At 39.7% G+C, this 21,119-nt stretch overlaps 1 protein-coding gene across 1 annotated transcript in view; it reads right to left on the reverse strand.

The window, feature by feature from the left end:
- The window catches only part of HIPK1 (homeodomain interacting protein kinase 1), a 68,599-nt gene that overhangs the window by 12,443 nt on the left and 35,037 nt on the right, over positions 1-21,119 (reverse strand). Inside the window, exons 5-12 of the mRNA XM_080916505.1 lie at positions 17,213-17,336; positions 12,852-12,971; positions 12,237-12,323; positions 9,947-10,131; positions 9,523-9,685; positions 7,576-7,801; positions 2,985-3,106; positions 1,207-1,341 (exon numbers count right to left, since the gene is read on the reverse strand). Coding sequence (XP_080772631.1) covers positions 1,207-1,341; positions 2,985-3,106; positions 7,576-7,801; positions 9,523-9,685; positions 9,947-10,131; positions 12,237-12,323; positions 12,852-12,971; positions 17,213-17,336 — 1,162 coding nt within the window. The remainder of the gene's footprint in view (positions 1-1,206; positions 1,342-2,984; positions 3,107-7,575; positions 7,802-9,522; positions 9,686-9,946; positions 10,132-12,236; positions 12,324-12,851; positions 12,972-17,212; positions 17,337-21,119) is intronic.

The following is a 21,119-nucleotide window of genomic DNA, read 5'->3' on the forward strand; positions in this document are numbered from 1 at the left end:
AGAGCAGCAAAGGTGAAAGGTCAACTGACATTTCCAATCTCAAAATTATAAGTGAGCAAATTAAAAGGTGGGCCAACCAAGTTGGAATTATATCTGACTCCCTAGCACTCAGTTTTTATGCTTATGAGAAACAATCCACAGGTGGCAAAGACTTTTAAACTGAAAACCAAACAAGTTCCATGCAAGTATGTTTCTGAAAGCATTTTCATTCATGAATACTTGAGAGATAACAGAAATGTAAATTCATTAGGACAGGTAAAATACCAGGAAACTCATATCATTTAGGTTTGCAGAGGCTTACCTAATTTTACATTTCAAATAATGAAATGCTGGATTTGAAATGAAGAATTCTAACTCACCAAAATAAACCAAAACAATAAATATCCTAAATCACTCTGAAGGTTACAAATACTACAATAGCGTTCAAAGCCGGCAGCTTTGTTTCCCTCTCTAGGCTGGACACACCCACCACTGCAGCAATCTGCACTGACTCCCCCTCAGGACTTCTAATAACAAAGATACTGTATCTGTGAGTTTGTCAGCCATATTTCCATCTTTGTATTGCAATGTATTTGTAAAATAATTTCTCAAAAGAATCCCAACAAATTACAGGTTCACCTTTAATTCTGATGAGCAGAATGACCTACGTGTATTTTAAAGGAAACTTTTTTTTTTTACAAGACAGAGGGTTCCGCTGATCACGAATGGCAAAAGCACTATCCTCAGTCAGAGGGAGTTCTCATGATGAGAAAGACCATCTTAAACATTTCTATACACACAAAAGTTTTAGGTGATTAAAATAACAAAAGGGAGCAACTAGCTTGACAGGGGGTTCAAATTTTGGAATCTGGATCTCAGTGGCAGGGCCAAGAGTAGGAGAGGGAAGAAAACAGCTGAGAGTGGTGAAGCTCGCCTGCGGCTACACAGAGAGCTTTAACCACACTAGTCTGCAAAGAACCACACTGACCCTCAGAGTCAAATGCTTCGGCAAATGTTGGGAAGGAAACAATGAGACATTAAAGATGTAGCAAGGACACAGCCACAAGATGGCACATGCTTCCATGCCCTCTGCAAAACTAAGCTAGTTTTTTGGGTTTGCTTTTTAATGAGAAAACCAGAAGAACAGAACAAAAACAAACAGGAAAAAATAAAAAAGAAAGAAACCAAAGAAACTCCGTTAGTAACACAATCAAGTGAGGGAATTACCAGTACAGCAGCAGTCTGTTCAACCAGCGCCGGCCGGCCTGCTGCGCAGCTCAGGGTAAAGGGTACCGCATACTGCGGTGTGATGGTGGCTACTTGAGGGTGGAGAGTTGCTACCATTAGTGGTGTACAGCTTCCCTGAAATGTAGATTAGGCAGGTGAGTGAAACAAACACCGAGGCAGGTTATCTGGGGTCAGAAGGGTTCGCATTCCCCCCAAGATATTACCGACAACGAACTAATTTCCTATCACCTAAATGCACATGCCAAACACAACTCTTCCTTTTTCAGCTGTGAGTGGCTTTAGCCCACTGAGCCAAAAGTCAGTGATATCAGGTAAAAAGAGGTCTAGGAATATTTCTTGGACCAGATTCAGAGCATCCTGTAAAACATGGGCATTTCATTTGTGAAGAAATCTTCCTTCTATTCACAAAATAAGTTTTGGATTTCAGAATTTCTTGTAAGTTGTGGACCATAAACATTTACATATGGAATTCCAAGCATAATGTATACTATACAGATCCTTCATAATTTTGTCCATGACCTTGGTTTCTCAATCATCTGGAAAACATAACATTTTAAAGTTTTCTACTAAACACACAGAAGGATTATAATATTTGAAAAGGTAGACTGATGTGAATGAAACCTTACAATTTACAATAAAAATTCTCCGTATTATCATGACCATTTCTCAATGTACAAAATGTCATCTCTACAAGTCTAAGAAGATAATGGGAGAGTTGTAAAAGACAGGAGTAAGTATTCTGTTTTATTAGAGATATTTCATTATAAGATGTCTGAATCATGAACAAGAAAGATCTTACAGTAAAAGCAAATACCACTTTTTTCTTTCTGGACAGAATATCTGATTCTCAATAGTGCTTCAGCAATGCTGCATACACTGTTCCAGATTTACCTGTGTGAGCATCCTAACTGCATGTGCAGTAGCTGAGCTTTACCTGTGTGAGCACTCCTGACTGTATGCAGTGAGCATCCTGACTGTATACAGTGAGCATCCTGACTGTATGCAGTGAGCATCCTGACTGTATGCAGTGAACACTCCTGACTGTATGTGCAGTGAACACTCCTGACTGTATGCAGTGAGCATCCTGGCTGTATGCAGTGAGCATCCTGACTGTATGCAGTGAGCATCCTGGCTATATGAGCAGTGAACAGTCCTGACTGTGTGCAGTGAGCATCCTGACTGTATGCAGTGAGCATCCTGGCTGTATGTGCAGTGAGCATCCTGACTGTATGAGCAGTGAGCATCCTGGCTGTATGTGCAGTGAACACTCCTGACTGTATGTGCAGTGAACACTCCTGACTGTATGAGCAGTGAACAGTCCTGACTGTATGAGCAGTGAACAGTCCTGACTGTATGCAGTGAGCATCCTGGCTGTATGTGCAGTGAGCATCCTGACTGTATGAGCAGTGAACACTCCTGACTGTATGTGCAGTGAACACTCCTGACTGTATGAGCAGTGAACAGTCCTGACTGTATGAGCAGTGAACAGTCCTGACTGTATGTGCAGTGAACACTCCTGACTGTATGAGCAGTGAACAGTCCTGACTGTATGCAGTGAGCATCCTGGCTGTATGTGCAGTGAGCATCCTGACTGTATGAGCAGTGAACACTCCTGACTGTATGTGCAGTGAACACTCCTGACTGTATGCAGTGAGCATCCTGGCTGTATGCAGTGAGCATCCTGGCTGTATGTGCAGTGAGCATCCTGACTGTATGCAGTGAGCATTCTGACTGTACGTGCAGTGGCTGAGCTTTACCTGTGTGAGCACTCCTGACTGTATCTGCAGTGGCTGAGCAGCGGGCGCCTGGGGTACAATTGGCACGGCATTATCCATCCTCACAGGGAATCCAGAATGCTTTGTTGTTGCTTGTAGCCCAGCTAGTAGAGAAAACATCACCGTTAACCACTTTTCGGGGTCTAAATATACTGTGGATTGTTACTGTGTGGGAGGGGGTCTGTTAGCTTTTTTTTTAACTGCTCAAGTTTTAATTCTAGACACTTAACCCTTTCACTCACAAAAGATACCAGAATTAAGAAAAGGAGGCTATTCCCTTTAAGTTAAATTAGTGGAAGGCATTTAATACAGGGAAGGCTGGCTTAAGGGAATATAAACTTACTGTTATACAATATTTATTCCACCCCCATTATCAACAGGCAAAAGCCAGACAACCTTTACTCTTAAGTCACATTTACCTTGCAGCTCACTAGGGAAATGGGTGAGGGAGAAAGTGCTCTCAGACTGTAATCCATCAGAAACAGAACTAAACATCACTCAGTACTTTGTACTGTTGTCCTCTTGTGTAAAATGACTTAAAGGGCATTTTTCTCCTCAAAAAAATATAACCTAGCTCAAAAATTAGTTACATGTCATAGCAAAAGGTAAAAGTTAAAAAAAAAAAGTGAACAGCAAAGAAGAAATGATACCTCAAATAAAAAGAGGCATAGTGGCTTATAGAGAGCTACTTCTTATTCTAGAAAGTGGCTCTTTTGGTAGCTTCTCACCTAACTCTAGTTAAAGAGAGTTAGGAAAATGGGGAAATGAATTGCTGCTTGTAAACAGTGCCTGTGTCTTACTTATCTCAATTGGTTATGCTTTTGGCATAAACAATGTTTCCTATAAACAGCACTGTCTTGTTCTGGGGGGAAAGGGCCCCACAGTTCTTCCTGTCAAGCCTACAGAGCCCAGGAAGGCTGCTATGAGCCCACCCTCCTGTCCCCACTAGCACCAGAGTTTACATTTGTCCTGCCTCCCTCCTGTTTGTTAATGCCTGCAATTCTGCTAAGTGAAGACGCCACATTTTAATTAGAAGACTCCTCAGCTGTGGCCAATCCTACTCCGTCTCTGCCTCTTCCCTGACAGCAGCCCAGCCGTGTCTTCACGTGGAGCTCAGACGTACTGCACTGTGGTCTTACTGCTTCAGTCTTCCAAATGCTGAGACCACATCTGTGTGCCACCCTTAATCCCCCTGAACATTAGAGTGCCACGTGAGCACAGTACTGCTGTTCTCAGTCATCTTCCAATGTTCTGTTAGTAGTTTATGAGAAATTTAGGAACAAGCTGTGATTAAGAAAAATGTATTCTAGAAAAGTTCTAAGAGGGAATAGTAAAATCAGATTTAAAACTTTTGAAGATATTAAAATTTAAAAGTTGTCAGCCATGCGGCCTTTGGCACTATTATCCAATAGGAAAGCTAAGCCACGCAAAACTCTTGTCTACAGTCTCTGTACAATGACTAAGTCCAGGACAGTGTTGAATATTAGCTTCCCAAAACATGTATGGACTTAGGAAGCACACTCTGGGTGGAATGTTCGCTGCAGTTCATCTATGACTCCCAGAGTGAGAAATAAAAGGGGACAAAATCACAGACTAGCTACCACTGGGCACATGACTACACTAGTCAACTGGGAGGAATTCACAGCACTGACCTACAAATGCCTGACCACTGCATCTACTGAGGCTGAAGCACAGCAGTGAGGCTAAGTTACAGCACACTGCTGCTTTCTACCACAAATAAAAACAAAGGCTGCCAAAGGGCGCCCGCCTGTCCTGGAATCCTGAGCTAAGGGAATGAGAGAGACTTTTGTTATCTTTATTTTCCTGAATTTAGTACTTTAAATATAGATAACTAGAGAAATGTGGAAAGAAGGCTAACATTAGTATTGTCATTTTGTAAAAGAAGATAGAAAAGTGGGCAACCTGAAGTAGAGAACTATTGAATAAAATCAGCACATGGCTGAGGTTGGTAAGTTAACCAACAACTTTATACAACTCGTTCTGGAAGGCAGTATATTTCAATACAGATGTGATGATAACCCTGATGCCTAGGTTCTAACTGTTCTACCATAAATTACTATACTAATTCTAATAAGCAGGCTTTACCATTTATAAAATGCAGTAACATGACCCACCTCCTAGAGCCACACATAGGATAAACTGATACCTGTAAAAGGTCTGTCTGGCATATGATAATGGACTTCAGGTATCACTATCATTACCTTATTATAAACCCCCTCTCATCCCAACATTTTAAAATCTGTTCTATTAGCCCCTCAGGTTATCTGAACTTTTTTTAAAAAGATTTATTTATTTATTATACATAAGTACACTGTAGCTGTCTTCAGACACACCAGAAGAGGGCATCAGATCTCATTACAGATGGCTGTAAGCCACCAGCAACCTGTGGTTGCTGGGATTTGAACTCAGGACCTCTGGAAGTGTATAGTCAGTGCTCTTAACCACTGAGCCATCTCTCCAGCCCTCTCAAGACTTCTTGAGTTCAAAGATCCGCCCCCCAAGCTTATATTTATCAGATTATACCAACACAAGTTCTCCCACACTCCCCATACTGCCTCAGTTTACATTTTGTTATGTTAAAGAACTCCAAAATTCTTTAATTATTTTATCTCAGTATCATCTGAGAAGCGGCAGAGAATCTCAGAATCTTACATTTGAAAATTGTTCCCACAGAACTTACGTTAGAAAGGGTGGGAAGAGGGATAGCTAATTTGCTACAGTCTATAAACGAATAAGTTTGTGATAGCCCAAAGTATAGAATCTACTCCTATGAGGCATATATAGAAAATAATTTGGTAACTTAGGCTAAATTTGCATTTACGGATTGTGAATCTGCTCCTCCGCTCTCCCTGTGGTCTCTCCCTGGTTTACATCGCTATCGCTCTCCTGGCCTCCCGGTAAGCTCTCAGTTTCCCCCAGCCCCTCATTTCCTTCCGCTTGCTTCGGCTCTGTCAGAAACCAAACAAACAAAAGTCACAATCAATAAGTAACTTAAGTAAAGATAAAAAAGCTACCTGCTTCTATATAAAACGCTATGAGATGCTTTTATATAAAACGCTATGGAGCCTGGTTTATTCCCACACTGATACCAAGCTTCTCTTTCTAAGTTTGTCTACAGGGCAGTGGGTTTTCTCATCACAGCACCCTCAGTCTCGCCACAACACTTGGTCTCGTTCATTTCCTAGTGTCCAGCTCCTCCCCACTCGCAGGTGGTTCTCTTCCCTCTCCCAGTTAATCCCTGTGAAGGTTTATTTATGCTCCACCCAGGGAGTGGTGCTATTAGAAAGTGTGGCCCTGTTGGAGTGGGTGTGTCACTGTGGGTGTTGGCTATAAGACCCACCTAGCTGCCTGGAAGTCAGTCTTCTCCAACAGATGAAGATATAGAACTCTCAGCTCTGCCTGTACCATGTCTGCCTTGATGCTGCCATATTCCCACCTTGATAATAGACTGAACCTCTGAACCTGTAAACCAGCCCCAATTAAATGTCCTTGTAAGAACTGTCTTGGTCATGGCGTCTGTTCACAGCAGTAAAACCCTAACTAAGTCCCTCCTTTACTTTCCGATTTTATGTTCTCCATTAGCCCATTTCCACCTCAAGATCTCTTCCTCCCCTGCCACAGCCCCCTTTCTGATTTTATGATCTACAAACAAACACACACGCACACACACACACACACTCAGGGATGCACTATCATAGAATGCACATTTATAAGATACAACTACATATCAAATATAAGAAAAATTACATATAAGAGAAAATGTGGTATTTGTTATCTGAGTCTGGCTTATTTATTGTTTTTACTTTTACTTATTTTTGGAGGTAGTGTCTTACTATAACACCCGACTAGCTCCACAATCATCCTGCTGGGATTACAGGTATGAGCCACTACAACCAGCTTAACACTGACCTGAAAGAGAAAGCTAAGTATGTTGTCAGAGAAGACTTACCAAAAGACCTAACTAACACACATTTTCCAAGTTTTAGGGAAAACAAAAAAGAATGGAACAGACTAGATTGCAAAACAGTAATGAAAAATTAGGAATCATGGAAATATGAAAATTAATCTTATTGGAGGATGGCGTTTGAAGACTATGAAACACAGGCTTCAGCAGATGTCCTAATGCCTCCCTGCAAGTGCTTCAGCTTGTAGTATTTTTCAGTTCAAAAAACAACAATCTGTATGACTGAAATTTCTAGTTTCTATATCCGTAACTATATCCTATAATAAAATAACATTTCACTTTATTACAAAATGAAATGAGATTAGAATCAATATGTAACAATTCTGATTATAGCAATTTAAAGATGTATATTTTCTATATACTTTGATGTTATATGCTTATATTAGATTAATATTTTCCTTCCATGGAAACAAACACATTAGTAAGCAACTCAGTTTAAAAAAAAATCAATGAGAAGGTAAAAATCTACTTTGTGACATCTCCCAACTTCAGTCATCCTCATCAGAATTTAAACTTGTCAAGACCAGAACTGCACTAGATCTAGACAGGCAAGGACAATGACTACCACAGACAGGCGCTCTGACTTACTCTGAAAAGCAGGTGGACACACTATAAATGTTTGTTGGAACGGATCTGTCTGCGTGCAGATCTGAGTGGTTCCAGGTTGTAAGGAAACACCCTGCTGGGCAACTCCAGGAACTGGCGCTGCAGACGATGGGTACAGAGCTGATTGGTAGTTGAGCAGCGAGACATCTGAATTAGCCAGAGAAAGAGTAGCAGCTGCTGCAGTAGAACTAGAAGCTAAAACGCTGGCCTAAAAACAGAAAGATTACATACATACAATATTATCAGATGGAAACGAACAATATACACATATTCTTAAATGTTTTCTTTTGTTTTTCAGACAGGGTTTGTCTATGTACCCAAGGCTGTTATAGAACTCACTTTGTAGACCAGGCTGGCCTTGAACTCACAGAGACCCACCCATCTTTTCCTTTCCAAGTGCTGGGGCTAAAAGCCTGCACCACTACTCGCATACTCCACCCTCCTGGCTCTCAAAAAATTTTTTTAAAGAAAAGCTTTGAGACTGAGTCTCATGTAGTTCAGGCTGGCACCAAACACCTTATATATCCAAGGGTGACATTTGAACTGTCGACCCTCATCTTCACCTTCCGGGTGAACCACCATACTTGCAATGCTGAGGATATAATGTAGCCATTATGCATGCTAGCAAGCACTCTGCCAACTGAGCTATATCCCTAGCCTTAAAAGGTAAAAAGTAAAACAGAGCAAAAGGTTTGTTTGCTTTTTGAAACAAGGTCTTCCTGTGTAGTTCTGAAAGGCCTAGAGTTCATTATGTAGACCAGGCTGGCCTAGAACTCAGAGACTGTCTACCTCTGCCTGGAATTAAAGGTATATAGCACTACATCCAGCTTTTTTAAAGGGCATTTTTAAGTGCATTTTTTTATTGCCCATGTGCAAGTGATGTCAAGGGTCTATTTGAGGGAGGGTCAGAGCTCCCCTCCTACCATGTGGGTTTCGCAGTCAAACTCAGGGTGTGGGGCATCCTGTCAGCCCAGAACCAAACTTTATAAAAGCAGTACTGTGAAGAAAAGCAAGCACATGAAGACTGACAAATGAGTTACTGTGCTGTCTGGGGTGTGACTACACAAAACCCAGCTACTTCAACAGCATGCTTCATAGAAGATTCCAGTGAAACTCATGAGCACTTACAGTTTTTAAAAAATGTAGCCCAAACTAAGAAACCGAGCTTACATTTTTAGAAACAACAAAATAAGATCTCTTATTAGCAAGCAAATATAATACCATCTTTTTTTTTCTTTTAAAGATTTATTTTGTGTATGTGAGTATACTGTAGCTGTTCTCAGACAGATGGTTGTGATCCACCATGTGGTTGCTGGGAACTGAACTCAGGACCGGAAGAGGTGCCAGTGCTCTTAACTGCTGAGCCATCTCTCCAGCCCCAACACCACCCTTTTTAAAATCATTAGTCAAAGAACCCTTGAAAGAAATAAAATCCTATTCCATAAGAGTGAATTATTTGATTAAGCTTAGTAAAACTAGCAGCAACAAGTAATTCAATATTCGGAGCGCACACATGCTAAGTCTTATGTGAACATGGAGTGGGCCCTGTATTTAGATGCCATCAGCATATGGCTGGCAGGTATGTCTAGTTGGCCAAGTAGAAAATTCTTCTTTTCCTGACAGAAGACTGAATCCGAAATCGGCATTCATTATTATCACACATGTATGTGTATAATATTTGTAAGTGTGGGCATGTATGTTCCACAGTCTGAGGACAACTTTTGGAAATTAATTTTCTACCATAACTTTTCATGATCAAACTGAGGTCACCAGGCTTGCATGGCATAATACTTTTTACCTAATGAGCCGTCTTTCCCAGACCCTCACACAGAGACTGCTTAAGAAGCGACAGAAATACCAACAGGACTGGTCTGTCTTACTGCCTCTGCCCTACTTAGGCTCCAGTTCCCACACTCACTCACTGAGTACCTGGTTGTGCACTGTGTTGAGCTGGTTGCTGAAGCTCATGGTTAGATTTGTGCTTGTATTTGGAGCGACATGTGTAGTGAAGGGACTCTTGATCTGACTCACTGTGTCATACATGTGAACCCTCCGCTTGCAGATCTCCATGTTCTGGAAACAAGACTTAACACTGAAAAAGATTAGAAAGTCACCAAATAAATGCTAAAGTTTAAACAACAAAAAACATAGAAAAGTATTTGTTTCCAAATATTTTCAGAAGAATCAAGGGTGTTTGTAATATCCAGAAGAAAAATAGACACATACCACAACTTTTCAGAAAGAAAACCATCAGTGAGTCAATACACAGGCATCAAAATTCTTGCTAACCTGATAGCTCCCTTTTTAAATAAGAGCCCCACCATGGCACAAGCCCTGATAACCCCATACTCACTGGTTACTGTGTGGAAAGTCCAGAAGGTGAGTCATTGTTACAAACTGGTGGTTAAGAGTTTTCAGAGGCGTGATTCTCTTATCTGCATCAATAGTCAGCATTTTCTTTAGGAGATCAATGTATTCTCTCCGATCTGCTTTCTCAGCCAACATGTCTGTTCCCTCTAAGTCTGTAGACATATTTACCTTTGGAGGCAAAGAGAATTAGAAATAGTGTATTTCTTGACTTAAGTTAAACAGTAGAGCAAGAGCTTATTGTGTCTGCTTTTCTCTCCTAACGAGAGCAAGCAGATATTTAATACTAGCACTTTAGAAAAGAGAAAACTGTGGAAATTAAGTTTAATTCCAGAATAATAATTTCCACAGGAGGAAACTTTCTGTGTGGTACAACAGAGCCAAATTGATTCTTGGCATTAAAATTTTGAAAGAAGTTCAGCAAGAAGATGTTTGTTATTATTGAAATATACAAGTTTCTATCATTGAAAAACTTAAATGGTATAGTACAAAGTATTTAAATTTAGAATACAGTAAGCATTCCTGTGTGGAGTTAAACCCAGGCATGGCAACGGCACTTAATCAAGATGGAGCCATCTTGTCAGCCCAGAACAAAAACTGTAAAATGTAATGTTAGTTATCTTTATTAGCTAACACAATAAGCAGTAAATGTGAGCTCTTATATGATTACTTATTTAGTAGAGATAGTGAGACAAGAGAGAAACCTTTATAAATAATACTCTAAAATAACAAGATCAATAAGCAAAAGAGAAACAGACACAAGTTGACTATTGTTTAAATGCCTGGGATCAGAAGTGTTTCAGATTTTAGAGCCTGAAGTTTTGGAATATTTCTAGCCAGGCATAGTGGCTTTAATTTCAGCACTCAAAGGCAGAGGCAGGTGGATCTATATGAATTTGAGGTCAGCCTAATCTACAGAGTGAGTTCGAGGACAGCCAGAGCTACACAGAGAAACCTTTCTTGAAATAAAACAGAGCAAAACAAAAGCAACAACAATTTTAAAATTGGAATATTTTCACAGTCTTCACCAATTGAACAGCCCTAACCTCAAAATCCCAAATCTGAAACCTTCAAAATCTGAAAGTATTTTAGTACCTCTTGGTGCTTAAAGAGCTACAGACTTGAGAACATCCTCAGTTTAATGGTATTTGGGTTAGGAAAACTCAAATCAAATATCTTCAAAGTATCCTATAGAGGTTTGGACTATTGCTATGCATTGTAATGCATAATTTAGCATTGTAATGCTAAATTCTATCCCCCCCCCCCAAAGTCTAGGCCAACAAGTCTTTGTTTACGAGCTTTTTGTGGTGCATTGTTCATAGAGCTAAAACTATGTTAAAAAACTGGCTATAGCCAATTACTGGAGGGATTAGAGGTAGATAGGTTTGGAGTGACCTGGTTGAAGGAGGAGAGAGGGATGAGAAAGGAGAAGGAAGCCAATGTGAGGAGAGAGGAACCATGAGCACATGACCAGGAGAAACAGCAAGTACCTGGGGCACACTGCTGGGGAGGCTGCCAGGCCAGCAGTTAGAGTAGATTAGGGGTGACCCCCAGTAACTGTCAAAGCCAAAAAAAATTGCCATGGTCTGAGTCATTTATTCGTCAGTTAGTCAGGAATAAACTTAGATTGTTATGTTTAATAATATCCACTATGTTCTTTTGAGACAGGCTGACTCCATTACAGGCTTCAAAATGGCAGTCTAGGAGGCTAGGACTAAAGAACTGGGCAAGTCCAGGCAAGTCAGTTAAAAAGCCCCAGGCTTCCGGAAGCTAGTAATAATCTAGAAAGTGCCCAACCACCTAGGACAATGGGTCAGCAAGCTTCTAGACATCCTGGGTAACAGGTTCTAGTTCCCACACCTTGGTCATGAAATGTTCTCAAAGATAAAGGCCACCTACCCCAGACTTCCTCATTAACAATTTCCTGCCCACACACTCCCCTACCCCCCACCCCCCTCCACTCGGTAACGGAATGCCCTTAGAGATGGAGTAAAGGTCACCTACCCCCAATCCCCTAGTGCTTCAAATCTAGTCTGGGAGCTCGTTTAGTTGTCTCTCCATTTTGGAATGAGGGACCCTGCGTGCTGGTCTTCCCCTTTTGCATACTATTTAAGTCTGGGGTGTCATTCTTTACAGAACAATAGACCCTTACACTTTTAGCACATGGCAAAATATTAGCAATTATAATTATCAAAACAGGCTGTTTTGTGTGTGTGTGTGTGTGTGTGTTTTGGCATCATATAAATTCCTGCCTCTCTGAAGCATGTCACACTTACCTGAGCCATGTCATCTAAACAGTTAAAAATGTACTTCCGAGCTTCTTTTGACTTTATTCCAGTCTCTAATTCATGTTCTTCGGGTGTCTATAAAACATGCATTTTTAAAATATTATTTTCGTGTTTTTAATTTAATCTGAAGCCAGAATACCGAAATTGTATTGTACAATGTCAAGGTCAGGCTGTTACCAGTTTTATCTTAAAGCTTCTTAGACATGAACACCCTACTCCAATACTAACTGTTCGCTAGGCTCAGAGGCAGAGTATCAAGAGGTTACTTGATTTCTCACACTGAAGGAGTAGGCTCAGAATTAGACTCTTATTTCAGGAAAGCTCTAAGGCCTGCATGTGAAGTTAGAGGTGAGATTTCTCTGACGGCCGCTACTACACCTCTCACTGAGCAGTGCTCTCCAGTTTCCCTCAGCCAGCTGAACTAGCTTCATTATCTTGACTTTTCTCCATGCATAAGGCTAAACGGATACAATGAAATAATTTTTCAAGGGGTAGTCTCCTACAAACACCTCCTCTCCCACTTCCTCTCCTCTAAAGAAATTATTCACTAAAATCTAAGTTCAAAGGGAATACAGAAACAATCTGTACAATGGGAAGACATACCTTAAGCCTCCACAGTGGGTACCCCAAATTAGGATCTCTGTTGAAAAACCTGGTTGTTTTTGTTCCAGCACTGAGAAGATATTCAGCTGGCAGGCCTTGTGTTTGTGAAATATAACGAATCTGAAACATTAAAGCCATCAAACATCATCAGTTTCAAGTGGAAAAAAATTATCAAACTTTTACACTGAAATATTAACTCTGGCCAGAAAAGGGGTGTGTCATGAAGAAATTAACTTCAACACAACTGAACTGCGAACAATCTACACACAGAACGAACAGCCACGGGAATACCCAATATTTACTTATACTGTGAAGGACTATTCTAAACAGAACTCAGTTCTGAAATATTTTTAGTACAATCTTCTTTCTCTTTATGTCAAACTTTTAATAAAAAGTTGTTAAAAAATAAAACAAAACTAGATTTCTAGGGCAGAGCAGAACAGTTTCCAATTCAAAATAAGTAATGAGGAGCCTAGAGCAGTCCAAGAGCAGAGGAAAGCCGTAATGCAGCTGAGATACAGGTGCTGAGCACAGACAGGCTGTAGGTGCAGCCTGATGTGTGCATGTCACACACACACACACATGCACACTACATGTCAACTGTGGGGACAACTAGAGCAACGTCCCGTTATGAGCACTTGCTGTTCTCGCACTCACATGGCATGTTACAACTGTTAACTCCAGTCCTAAGAGACCCAATGTCTCCACTGGCACATGTGGCTTTACAGACATACATGTAGGCAAAACACTCAAACTACATAAATTAAGATTTTATCAACTCTATTATGTAGTTATCAGCATGTAATTTTTTAAATGTCTTTCTTAATCCACAGCCTTTGAGAGGACAAACAGCATTTTTTTACTCATCCATGAATTCCAACACTAACCCAGACAGAATGGCCGTCTCCTAAGGATGGATCAGAGACCCTAAATGCAAGAACTTAGAATGCTATCACAAGAAAACTAATGGGGAAGCTGTATGATACTAGATTTTTCAATTATTTCTTGGATACAATACCAAAAAGTACAAACAAGGGAAGAAAAAAATATGCTTCAAAGTAAAAAAATATTTGTGTACCAAACACCCATTATCAAACTGAAAAGGAGCCGACAGAGGGGAAGAAGGCAAGGGAAAACCCCATTTGGCAATGAAAAACCAACTACAGTAAAAAAGAAAAAAAAAGAAAAAAAGAAAAAAAAGGCAATAAACCTAAACAAACTATCTAAATGTAAATCTAAATTACAACAAAACACTCACAATAGCTAATTTCAGAAAAAAGCAAAAATAAATAATGTCTACCTGAGAAGAATTAAAACAAAATATTTAGTGGGCCTTCAGAAAGGTAAATACTGTTACTATATGACCTAGCAATCCCACTCCAAGATTTATCCAAATGTAGGGATTTTGTTCATTTTGGCAGAATGTTTACCTAGCATGTATAATGCTGTATGTAGCACTATTAAACCAAAGGAAAAAGAGAAAATAAGGAAAGATGAATATTGAATATTGTTCAGTGTTCAGAGAAGCATTATTCACGACAGGCAAAATGTAGTGGTAATCATGTGTATTGCTACTAACAGATGGATGAAAAAATGTGGTATGTACACACAATGGAACATCATTTAGCCATAAAAAGTGATGTTCAAATACAAGTAAAGTAAGTTTGTCACAAAATAGCACACTTTCTATGTGATGAATATTTATATGTCAGAGTAGGCGAATTTATATAAAGAATAGATTAGTACTTGTATAGAGCTAAGAGGAACTGAAAAGTTGGGATAAAATTAACAGCTAATGGATTCTAGATGTCATAGAATGACAGAATGTTCTAAAGCTGATAATGGTTGTGCATTCCTATAAACACACTAAAAAAATCAATCTGTACATTCAAATGGTTGGTAGTATGTAAGTTCTAACTCTATGACATTATTTTTATAAAAGCAAACAAAAAAATCTTAACTGGACCCTGCTATATGAATTCTTTTATATTGCCTAGATGGACCAAATTAATGTATTCCTAATCCTGCTTGACAGCAGCATCCCATTTATTTGGCCCAGGCAAACTGCCTCCTCCTACCTCCCATTAACATATTACATAGAAATTTACACACGGACCATACCCTTCCACTTTACAAGGAAAGCTCTGATTACCATCTCTGCTTCTAAATCCAATTGTACTTGTTTCCACTTCCTAGGGACGCTACACCACTTGAACTGGTGCCACAGAACAGTTAGACTAGGAACTACATTCCTGGAGGCTCTAAGTGCTTGGAGCAGGATCCATGAATCATTCAAGATGTGCAAAACCAAAATGTGTATATTTGGTGGGCAGAATCTACAGCTTCCATTAGATTCTCAAAGAGGTTTAAAAAGGACAAAGACTCGAGACTGTGAATGTGCATCATTTCCTATGCCTTGTACTCTTTTCTTGTACAGTAGAAAGCCAGTTTGTTTCTTGCAAGGTACAAAGAACAAAGCACAACATAACTGGTTACTTAGGAACAATCTATTTCATAACTTATTCCAAGTTGGTTCAAAAAGGAGACAGAATTCTATGTTGAGAGAACAAAGTCTTGCCTTTTTTTACCTTCTAATTACAAATAACTATTTCTCAAACAAAACAAAATGTATGTATCTGTTATGTGTCAAAGGTGATGGCAACTGAGGATAGACTAGTGAAATGGAAGTCTTTACTATTAAAGAGCCGATGATATTGTGTAACCTTTTAAAAACAGGAAAGGAGAATTCAAATTATTTCCACAGCCAAACTTTCTTGAGTGAACCAATTTCCTTAGAAGCAGCAGCCCGTCTTACACAGCAGCATTATTTTCCAGTACACCAGTCAGTGGCACACACCCGAAATCCCACACAGTACTTGGGAGAGGCCATAAGATAAGGAGATAAGGAGTTCAGGGCCAGTCTCCACAACGACGTAAATTCAAATGCTATTTTCTAACTCAGATAATGGCTCACATAAAACCTGTGTCTGGAGAGCTAATCTGCAGCACAGCCTTCGGGGACCTAACGTGTAAAGTAACGAGCTCTGAGTGAGCAGAGGTTTACCCCACAATCCAGGTAAGCCTTACTTTCCTTCCATCTCTGAACTCCTAAGACACAGTTGACTAAATCAGAGTTAATCAGTACAGAACTAGAGGACTGCCAATCATACAAAATAGAAATTTAAATGCTTTGCTTATCATAGAGATGAAAACCTAACTCTAGACCAAATGGGTGGCAGAAGGAAAAAATGTTTTTGTTTTGTTTTCAAGAACAGGGTTTCTCTGTCTAGAACTGGATATTCTGGAACTCACTCTGTAGACCAGACTAACCTAAAACTCAGAGATCCACCTGCCTCTGCCTTCCAAGTGCTGGGAATAAAGGTGTGAGGCACCACCACCTGTCCTTAAAAAAAGGTTTTGTTAGTAACAATTAGACTCCTTTTCTTCTATCTAAAATCTTTGCTAACACATTCTTTTCTCCAGAATCTACTGCACTAGTAACTACAGTTGACCAACCCTTGAACAACACAAGGCACCAATGCTCCATCCTGTGTGAGAGTCAAACTCGTGCCTACATCTCCTGCAAACCAACGGTGGGCACCAAACAGCTCTCACAGGTGAAAGACGAGTGCACTGCAACTGAAGCTTTATCCCGCCCAACTTAACTAATAGCCTAGTGTTAGGCAAGAAACCTTACCAACGCTATAAACAGGTAATTAACACATATTTGTGAAAAATGCACAAGAAGCACAGAAAATCACGTTTTTCTAGCTAGCAACAAGACAGAGTACTTAAACAGAAGTTACTGGCATGCAGCATTTTCAGTGGATGCTCCCCACCCTTTCAGTTCAGCCTATCAACACCAAGCAGTGGCTGCAAAATGGCTACAATCGCAGCGCACGCCGCGGTATGGTTTAGCAGTGCACTGTAATGCTTGAGTTTCTGTTTAAGAATGGCACAGACCTTTAATCCTGTCATCAGCCCGTCTACAGAGTCAGTGAGTCTTAGGGCTATGCAGAGGCCAGGTATGGCATCCCAAGTGGTCATATGTGTACATCTTTGGAAAGCTTTAACCTTTACGACTAGATTTGTAAAGGGGAATGATTAAATTATAATCTCAAAAATAAAAGAAGTATTTTTTTTTAAAAAAAGAGTATGTTTGTAGATATTTTTGGTAGGTAATAACATAATACACAGTTTGTCAACACCTATTTTATACACTTAGGACACCCTTAATTTTTTTAATATTCCTGTGCTAGGTGGTCTGCTTTTTCAAACTGTTGTGAAAGCACTCTGTTGTGTGGACCTGTGCAGTCGGAGTGTGTGCTGCCTCCCCTGTCCATACAAATAGGCACTCTTACCTGGTCGTATTCGGAAGCACCAGGATAAAGAGGCCATCCCAGGAACAGCTCAGCTATCACACAGCCGAGTGACCACATGTCAATAGCTTCACAGAACGGTAATCCAAGGATAATTTCAGGAGCTCTAGCAAAACACAAAGATAATGGATAAAATAACAAACATTACTTGGGGAAATTAACTATGGTGACTAAATTCTGCTGCAGTGTCAGCAACAGGCACACTGTTTAAGGGAACTGAAACCAACCATCAGTACACAACTATGCAGTCAAAACTCTGGGGATTGATGTGTTTCAGAATTCACAAGTTTTGAGCAGAAAGATAAGAGAGAACATAATCTACGTATCCCATAATCCCACTGGAGTTCATGAAAGTGCCACATAATCGAACACATTAGCATCTGTTTTTTTTTTTTAAACATTAGAATTATAAATAGAAGATCATGATTTGTCTTCTGGGCACCTTAGTTGTTTTGCTATCTTCATAATAAAATGATCTCTGAAAAGATGATACTTGCAGCAAACTCAGAAGCCTAAGAAACTCCTGAAAGAGTTCAAACCTAAGCTCATCTTTTATAAGCTGTCACTATTTAACTGCCACTCTGTGCCTTGGGTTCCTGATAGACAGTAGCACACAAGGTCACTACAAAGTTTAAGTAAATTAATAAAGTCTTGGCTCATAATAAGCATATGTAAATGTTAGGTATAAAAATAAATGTTACTAAAGTACCATTATTTTGAGTCTTGAAACTACTTTTAGAAATTTCATTAATGCTTCAAGTACAGTAGCCCATAAACTAAGAACTCTCTATAGGTAAACATATTTGAAATGAAATTATTACTCCCATTGATTGATTAGGAGACTGAACAAGGACAGACTTACCTAAAACTAGTTAGTAACTGATAAAGTTGACTCAGAAACCTGACTCCAGAATTAAATATACCATGCTGGTTTTCAATAAGTAAAGTTACCTGCATTCATATCTTTATAAATGTATCTGGAATGGTGACATGCATAAATGGGCTTTCTCAAATGATGACCAAGATGACGGTGCACACAGGCCTGTAGACCTGAGTTCTATCCCAAGAGTCTACACGGTAGGAGAGAAACAACCTCCATATACATGTTTCCCCCCAAGTACAAGTTAAACAAACAAACCACTGAAATCTCAACTCCCACTAGGCAGTGGTGGCATACACCACACACCTTTAAACCCAACACTTGGAAGGCAGTGGCATGTGAACCCTGTGAGTTCAAGGCTAGCCTGGTGTACAGGTTCCAAAAACAGCCAGAGCTATATAAGGAAGCCCTGTCTCAGAAAAACAAACAACAACAAAATATCCACTGATTACTATATAGTTGGGTTTTGGTTGAATACAGTTTTGGTATTTTGAAACAGGGTTTTGCTACATAGCCACACTTGTTTTGTGACCCAGGCTGACCTTGAACTTGGGATTCTCTTTGGTGTTCCCAGTGCTAAGACTACAAGCAAGTACGGTCATGACTTGCCTAGGATAGTCTCCCAAAAGGTAGCTTCTACAAGCAATTAAACATCAATATCGTTAGGAAATGGATAGATTGGAAGACTTCAGAGATTGTAAGCCATTTTCTGATTCATACTTTGAAATAGAGAATCTAAGCCTTTCAACTCATTCTGCCAGATAGCTAGAGCAGAACAGCTAAGACCAGTTTTTGTAGCATCTGATATGAACTTCAGTTTTGTTGGCTATAAAGTCCAAACAAACAAACAAACCCTCAATAGTTACACCCTACAGAGTATGCTTGCACATTCCTGTCATTCCAGCAAGAGGATCACTGCAAATTGGAGGCCCGTGTGGTCTACCTCGTAGCTCTAAGACCTGTCTATAAAAAACAAACAAACAAACAAAAAGAAAGGAGAAAAGTGGTGTGTTATGTTGCAAGTAACTGCAGCCATTTATGACTGATAAAATTTCCCAATCCAATTAAATTCCAACTGTTATAGTATGTTTTTATGATCACACAAGCCTGAAAGGGGCATTAATAAAGCTGAGGAGAGTACCCAGAAAAAAAATATAAAAGCTTTTCTATAACTGAAAAGAAAATGTCAGTGTGCAGCAACATTAATTTCCAAGTTCATGACAGCACCAGAAACAGCTGGCAGGGCAAATGGCCTGGTGCCAAAATAAAAACTGGGCTGAGAACATTCCAAAGCATCTACTGAGCGTGCAAGAGGTTTTTGCAGTCAGTCTTAGAAGACAGTTTGGAAAAGTTGGCTCAGGAGGGAATGGCCAAAACACACAGCCTAACGGTAATTCCTGCTTTCCAAACAACAAAACCAAACAAAGCAAGATTAGCTGGAATCTGGAATCATCCAGTTTCCGGGTTCTGGCTGGTTCTGGAATGACAAAAGCAGCTAAGACCAAACACAAGCAGTAACACTTCCCTTACATAAAGGCAAGTACTAAAGAAAACCTCGGGATTTAAGACAACGAAAAGCTATACAGATAGAAGTGGACTGAGGTGGGGGAAGGCAGGAAGGCAGGAAAGCAAGCAGGCAGGCAAGCAAAAGAATAAGAGGAAAAAAGAAAGAAAGAAAAGAAAGCTTCAGTGGGTGTTTTACATCACTTGGACCTAAAAATAAAACTGTTCACCTTATCTTCTAGTAAGTGAGAATAGAATGTTTTTCCCCTTTACTGAAAAATGACAGCACCATTAACCTCTGAATTGAGATAGATTACAATTGTTAAAATTAGTTTGTTTCATTGCATTTTCCTCTTGGCTTCCTTTAATTTTTCCACTCTCAATATAAGTCTGTGGAGGGGTAGCTCAATGGTAGGGAGCATTTTTAACAAGCATAAGGCCCTGAATTTGATCCTTAGTACTGGAAGAAAAAAAAGTCTATGTACATGAAGACACTGGTTCTACTCTGTTTAAGAAGGGAGAGCCAAACACACACCTGTGGTCCCAGCTCTTAGGAAACAGAAACAGGAGTGTTTAAGGCCAGCCTACCTACAACGGAGACTCTGTCTCGAAAATAAAATAAAGTAAAAAAAAAAAAAGGAAGAGTTAGGTAATTACTCATCTGTTTCAGCTCTAAAATTGTAATAAACATAAGGCTAATAAAAGACTATTCAAGGGTAGGAGAAAGCTAGAGGTGTGACAAACATGATGGTGTTTATTTCAATAGGAAATGCTGTCAATTGTGCTTTGGAAGTAGTGGACCCCACCCCATAAAGCAATGGTCCTCAACCTGTGGGTCGTGACCTCCTTAGAGTCTAATCCAATATCTTATATATGTTTTCATTATAGTTCAGAATAGTAGAAAATTATAGTTATGAATGAAGTAGCAGCGAAAATACTCATGGTTGTTGGTCACCACAATGTGAGTAAATGTATCAAAGGGTGAGAACTTAGAGGGTACAACCCCTGGGGCATAATTACAAGAGCCAAGTGGCAGAAAGGGCTCATCTCACTTTCAGCTTCTTTATACCGAAAAGCTCCTCCAAGGTCAGAAAGCCCTAGTTCACTGGCATCCACAGCAAGCTGAGCACTTATTCTCTGGTTGTTTTTAAGAACACTCAGTTTTTTTGTTTTTTGGGTTTTTCCCCCCTTCTGAGGCACCAAACCTACTTATTTACCAGATTAGAGATGTTACATAAAGTCTGACTTCCTGCATCTGTGGCTTAAATTGAAACTGTAGTTTCACTGTTACAGGAAATTAGATTGTTTGTATAGGATAAATTAAGCTATACTTTTCTTTTCTAGGCAGTGTCCGCCCATAAATAACAAAGTGATCTGAGTTTGAAATAAATGCTAGCTAGTTTGTTTAAAAGAGTAAAGCATTGGGACTGTAAGTGTGGCAAACTTCTGTCCCTAAAACTCAAGCCCCAAAGACAGCAGTTTTGCTTGGAGAAGTCAGTGTACATT

Source organism: Micromys minutus (genome assembly GCF_963924665.1).
Source record: "Micromys minutus genome assembly, chromosome: 4".
Taxonomy (NCBI): Eukaryota; Metazoa; Chordata; class Mammalia; order Rodentia; family Muridae; genus Micromys; species Micromys minutus.